This window comes from Athene cunicularia (assembly GCF_003259725.1).
Source record: "Athene cunicularia isolate RWA chromosome 12 unlocalized genomic scaffold, athCun1 chr12_part1, whole genome shotgun sequence".
NCBI lineage: Eukaryota > Metazoa > Chordata > Aves > Strigiformes > Strigidae > Athene > Athene cunicularia.
The window spans coordinates 9958491-9964857 of NW_020799116.1; the positions used below are offsets into that span (position 1 = coordinate 9958491).

The 6367-nt window shown below is 39.3% G+C and overlaps 1 protein-coding gene across 3 annotated transcripts in view; it reads right to left on the reverse strand.

Annotated features, from left to right (window-relative positions):
* Positions 1–4637, reverse strand: part of CNTN3 (contactin 3) — an 82476-nt gene extending 77839 nt beyond the window's left edge. For all 3 annotated transcript variants that reach the window (XM_026857432.1, XM_026857433.1, XM_026857431.1), the window contains exon 1: positions 4505–4637. In XM_026857432.1, coding sequence (XP_026713233.1) covers positions 4505–4559 — 55 coding nt within the window. In that variant the 5' untranslated portion in view covers positions 4560–4637. The remainder of the gene's footprint in view (positions 1–4504) is intronic.
* Positions 4638–6367: the final 1730 nt, after the last annotated feature.

Sequence of the window (6367 nt, forward strand, 5' to 3'; positions counted from 1 at the left end):
ATCAGTCATACAGATATAAGCATACATCAATAAACAAAAACCCAAGGGCCATTTTTTTTTTCCCATTAGATACTCTCACATCCCCACTTTGATGAACTGTGAAGACTCACATAGGATAAACAAAAAGCAGTTCAATATAGGACACTGCAATAAGGGAACTAGTTTGAAATACATTATCTGTAAGGACAGAGAATGTCAAGGTTTATAAGCCAAGATCAGCAGCATCTCCATTTCTGCAGCTGTGACATTATAACACTGAACTGCAGACATCTTCGAAAGAAGAATCTTTTTGCTTATAAACAGAGCATAAGGAAAACTGTTTTCTAGAGAGAGTCAGAATGCTGCTTAAAACTAATATTCTCAAAACTGTTTAACAACTTGTTTTATGTTTACAGTGTGCTCTTACTAAAATCTGTCTTGAACTAAATTCAACTGCAGAATTCCCAAGTGGATTTTAGAAGCACGCTGTTCCAAACGTCCACTAAGAATACCACAGCAATTGAAGCAAACAGGTAACGTTAGCATTAAACACATGCCACGTCTCCAAACAGCAGAAGATCTGTATGTCAGGATTGAGACCTTCTGCGGAGTTTCCAGTAAGATGGGTTAGGCAGCTGGAAATGCTCAATTCAGGCTGTTCAGCAAATTACATCTGGCTCAAACTCTCATCTCTGCAAGTGCTGACTGTAACTCCAAGCAGCATTCTCAATGACTGCAATATAACAAAATTAAGTCAGGGATATATATCAATTATGGGTTCTCAAGGCTTCTAAGCATTCCTGCTCCATCAAGCCATCTGGCTTTTGGCAATGTGAAAAACAGCTCTTCGCTTGACTTCTTCCTGGTCCTCCAATCTACAGCCTCCCCATGGCTACTAAACTGACATTTGGGAAGTACCCTAACTGAAGGGAGATGAACTGAAATAGATGCGAGCACAGGAGGAGGACAGTCTTACACAACACCATTTGCACTTCAAAATATTAGCAGCATTTTCCTTGTCACTACAATAGTCATATACTTAATTTCCAGTGACCAAGTAATTAATTGAGTAACAAACATTTCTCTATTATCAAATTCAGTGATAGCCAATGCCAACTTTGTTATTAAAAATACTGAACTTTATGTGAATTGGTGAATTTGCAGCTAACATCATCCCTTTCATACCGTGTCTTTATGCAGTTACATTTGCATAGAACCACACATTTATGACTAGATTTTTTTCAGGAAGCCATTTGGTACATTTGGTGTTGATACAGTTTAACATAAGAAATGTTCCCATTCATCCTGTATCCTTAAGGCTACCCTTCTTCATAGGCAGCAAAAACAAAACTTGCTTTCATCTAAGATGCTTTTAAATATGATCCAAAAGAACTGAGATGACATGAAATAAAAACGTAAGAAAGATTAAAGAGTAAACAAAGTCCTTCAACAGATGGGTGAAAACCTCCTCCTACAAGGATGAAAGATTTCTGTACTTCTCCACACGAGCCACTACCAAGGTCAAAGTGATCTGAGCAATGCTTTGACAGTGTCACACCTGTAGTTCTGCAGATGTTGCAGCTCACACTCAAATATTTGTTTGCAACTCCCCAACAGGTGATATTTACAGCTTTATCCATATTACTGCTCATAACACACCAGCAGTGCCTGGGAGAGGAGGAGAACCCTGTGCTATTTAAGAGTTAGACTACCTTCTTGGGTCTGGATGCTACCTCATATACTATCTCAAAGATTTTTTCCATTTAAAAGAAAGAGCATAATTAAATTCAACACATCAAGCCAGACTCGCATGCTTTGCAATTTAAAACAATCCAACTTCAATACAGGTAAAACAATTGTTGCTTTTCAAAAGAACATTTTACTGTATGTTATCTATGAATGAAATATCTGCATTTTGGCCTTCTGTTCTTATACTACCTGTATCTCAGATAGTTGTTATGATTCAAAGGATGACTATTAAGTTGCACAAATGTAACTAAAAGCTACAGCGAGATAAAATTCTTAGTCCTTATCTTCCTTACATCAACTGAAAAACTTACAAATTTTAACAGCTTAAAATCCAAGCCTTTTTAGCATCAATACTCATCTAACACTAACATAGGCATGAATGTAATGAAATCATTCTTTCTGCTACAAATAACATGCATAATGCCAGTCATCAACAGAAGTGATACACTGCATGAAAATTATTCATACATTTTACTTAAGTATTGCAATGTAAATATTAAAAAAACAATATCCAGCAGATCAAAAACCAGCAAGACTACACTCTGAAAAAATCTTTTAATGTTTGGATTTTGCCTGTGGTTTCAACTAATCACTTCTTAAAAAACGGTTTAGGTTAGTCTGTAGTCAAATTAACAAATAATGTATCTCCTTTAAGTAACAGCTGTACTGAACAGTCAGTAGAAATCCAAAGTTACATATGAGATTCAGAAGCGCGTACATATGTTCTGCAACAAGTTGTTTTGCTGACATTTATAGTGTGAAAATTTTGCCAATTCAGATACAGCAGTGGCTAACTGGCCTTGTAAGTAATTCCTAAGCAATAAGAGAGATGTAGCAGTAGGTGTTGCAGAGAGTGGACTTACATCTCTCAATTAGTTTTAAGGGTACAAACACATTTTCAACTTCAGGTATTTCCAAATGCAGCCCAAAAGAAACAGCCCTTGCTGGGTTGGCTCTTTCTAGCTCATGCAAGATGCTCACAACTTCACATTAACCTGCTTCGTGCGCACCACTGCTGCATATGTTTGCTGCTAGAAGAGAAGAGCTGGAAGTACAAGAGCAGCATCAAACAACAGCACAAAACGCTACCTCTAATCCTCACAGAGCAAAACAGCTCCCTGCCACATTCTCCTTCGCTGTTTTGGGATTTTCACAGGCTCAAAAGGAGTCACACTTATTGCAAGGATTATGCCACAGCAGCGGGACAGAACAGACAGACACAGGGAAAGCATGGACCCAGCAGCAAGGCAGTATCTACTCTAAAGTTATTAAAAAGGTAGTTTTGCTCCCAGCAGTTTAAAGAGGAGAAAATGAAAGCCCCTCTACTTCAACCAGTAATTCTCTGCAAGTCTTGTGTGATTGTTTCAGTGTCAGAAATGCCCAAGACCTCTTTCAGAAAGTGACCCGTGAAGTAGTCCTGTAGGAAATACAATTTATATTTCTAAGTCTCATGGGATTTTCTTTTTCTGTAGAAAAATGTTTGGATTTGATAAGAGAAAATATTAGCACCTTTCACTTTACAGACTAGTTTAACAATGTGGCTTCTTTTTCTTCAAAATTTCTGAGTGAGCCAAAACCAAATCCTGTCCTGAGTCACCATAAAAAGCTAAATCCACATATCCTATTCAGTTAAGTTTGTGTGCACCTCATGCAGGAATTCAACCTTCCTGAGGGCAGTCAGAATGTAAGTGCTGGTTACAGAAGGAAGGGAGATGAGAGAAGAGTAGTCTGGCACAGCACATGCCGCAGCATCAGAGATCACAGCTGGGTGACTGCACAGGCCAGGCAGAGCACCAAGGTCTCTCTCCACCCATCCCTGCATTAGAGCTACTGCGAAGGAAATATCTACTCACAACAGACCCAGACTATAAACAATTTGGATTTACATGTTTTAATTAAAGCACATGCATATATACTACGCTCGTTCCCAAAGTAGTGCTGACCGTTATGAAGAGCACACACACTGGTTAATTTGAGCAGTATCAGCTATACCTGCTCTCTGCAACCCTTGCGATGCCAGCGAGCACAGAAATCACCAAGAGTCACCCCCTGAGGGCAGAACAGGGACCTCTCCTCTCCCTCTCACAAGCACCTTGGTGTTACTAGAGTCGCTCAAGTAGAACACATACCGAACAAAGAGATCATCAAGAAAAGCAAGGGACTTCTGCTGGTGTGAGCATTGACCTCAATGAGGCAAAGAAAGATTCATAAGATCTAATGTCACAGGAGAGAGACGACCTGAAAAGCAGCACAGGTTCCAAACACTGAGAATTAGCTGGGTTATCATCTAGCAGGATGGGAAAAGCAAACTTCTGAACTGCTGAACTGGTGCAGCAGTAACCTATCTCTTCTACTCCTCATGAATAAACCAATTCTACAGTAAAAGTTTTGACAAAAGCTGCAGCAGTCATCCCCAGTTACAGAAAGAATTTAGAAGTTTCCAGTTAAAAAAAGGACATATTGCAGCTATTAAATTAGTATACATATGATGCATGCAACACTAGTAACATCCTTAATGCATTCAAGCATCTTCTGCTTGCTCTGAAAGCATAGTCCTCAGTAGTAACTTTGGAGAAAAGAGGTTATTTTAATTCATTCACTGTTAATAATTTTGTATTATTTAAGATATGTATTGCATGCTTGGTCTCTAAACTCTGTGTGACATTGGCATTTCAAAGCCTCTGTGGTTCTATTCCTCAGGTGCAGTTCAAATCTGAAATCTGGAGACTTATACATAGCTTGAAACTGTAAATTAGAGATTATTATATATTGTTACCTCCAAGACAGCCAACAAATGATACCAGGAGCAGCTGTTTCCACAGCAGCAGCATCTTCAGTCACCTAAATTCAGTAATTCTGGTTCAGTCTCAGGTGAATTGTATGTCTAGTCTTCCAGGTGCAAGGTTTAATAACCTGTTAAAAGAACAAACATAAAATTGAATCCCATGATAACACCCAAGAACTGGCTTCCTTGTTAATACACTTCATTATAAATACAATGTTGACAGATCCTCCAGTGTTCCTCTTTTTTCTTATGACTTAGCTATCAGCAAAAGATTATATATATGTCCTAGCCATATTTAACCCAGGTTTTTTTTGTTGTTGTTTTCCATAGTACATCTGTACTCAGTATGCGTAACAGCACTGTAGAAGTCTGAAGATAAAGCTCTAGCAACTGAAAAAAAACACCAGTGAGCACACTGAACCCAAGTGTGTCAGATGTAGTGACATGTTATTAACTAATTTGCTAGCTTCCATTTTTACCTTTGTTACTGGCTAGCAGATAAATGATTTGCCAAGGTTTACTAGCCTGGGAATGACATTGCTATTTTACTTTCAGTTTTTCCTAAAAAAGCCTCAAAGTAAATTTTCTGAAGTTGTATGACAACTGTGGCTTTTATATTCTGTGCGTGTCACTTCCCTTCTGAAGAAAGAGGATGCTGTGGTAGCTGGGAAAAATCTGAGCTTCTGCAGTACACAGATCAGACCAAGTGGTTCCTATTGGATTTAGGATACGGATCAATGCACAGAAATATTAAGGTCAAGAAAGCAACAACTAATTCTGAGTAGCCAAATCTAAGATGTCTGAACTCATTTTTTCCATGTGACCTGTATTTTACATTATAGTTGAAAATTTCTACTGCTTCTGTAAATCAGGTGTCTGAATTTCAAGCCAAGCACCCCAGAAAGCAAGATCACATTCTGATACATCCCCACCCAATGACTTGCTAGAACTGCAGCTCCCCAGAAAAACACCACATGGCCCTTAGTCACAAGAACTGTATCTTTTTGAATCCTGGGATGCTGGCTCATGAAGGGTACGTTAGCAGCTTTCACAGCAAGGCACATGGCACAGACAGCAGCATCCTCTCCCCTGTACTTCCAGAAGTATTGCTTTCTGATTTTTTCATGTGTTTCTAAAACAGAAAATAAGTGAACCCCAACACTCAAATTTCTATCAAGTTACAGGTATTGATTGCTCAGCAAGTATCTGCTGCCAGCAAAGCTGGTACAAGAGGAAAGCTTACTGCAGGGGTACAGCAATTCTTAAGTACCTAAAAAAGTGGTGGTGGTGGGAATATCTCACCCCCAGGCAGCTCTTTAGAACAGACAGTTTGAGGAACCACACCCAGTTCTCAGACTAAGAATTGAGTAAATTTATCAGATGCAACTAAAACATTATTGGTTTCTAAAATAAGTCATGTAAGTACAATAAAATCTGGTAGTTTGCATGTTAAAAACCCCACAACAGTGTTTTGGCAACATTAGAATTCTTCCTTTCCTGGAGCCAGAAAAAAAACTGAGGTCAGATGCACACACTGAGGAGATCACAAAAGGAGTTCCTACCTTCCTTTATGTATCAGATCTGCAGTGCAAGTTTGGTTGGTTTTGTTTTTTTGGGGGGTTTGTTTGTTTGAAGGAAAAAACAAAAGCCAAATACAAAATAAGGAAAACAAACTCAAAACTTGGGTTTGGTCATCCCCCACCCTGTTTCCAAGGGCCACGTGCAAAGCCTTCCCCCAAGAAGTTTCTCTTGGTGGGCAGCCAAACACCAGGGGCTGGACAACTAACCACTTGTCCAGGACTCAGCCCCAGCTGCGCTGCTTGAGGACCGGTTGCTCTTGCAGCCGTCAGAAGC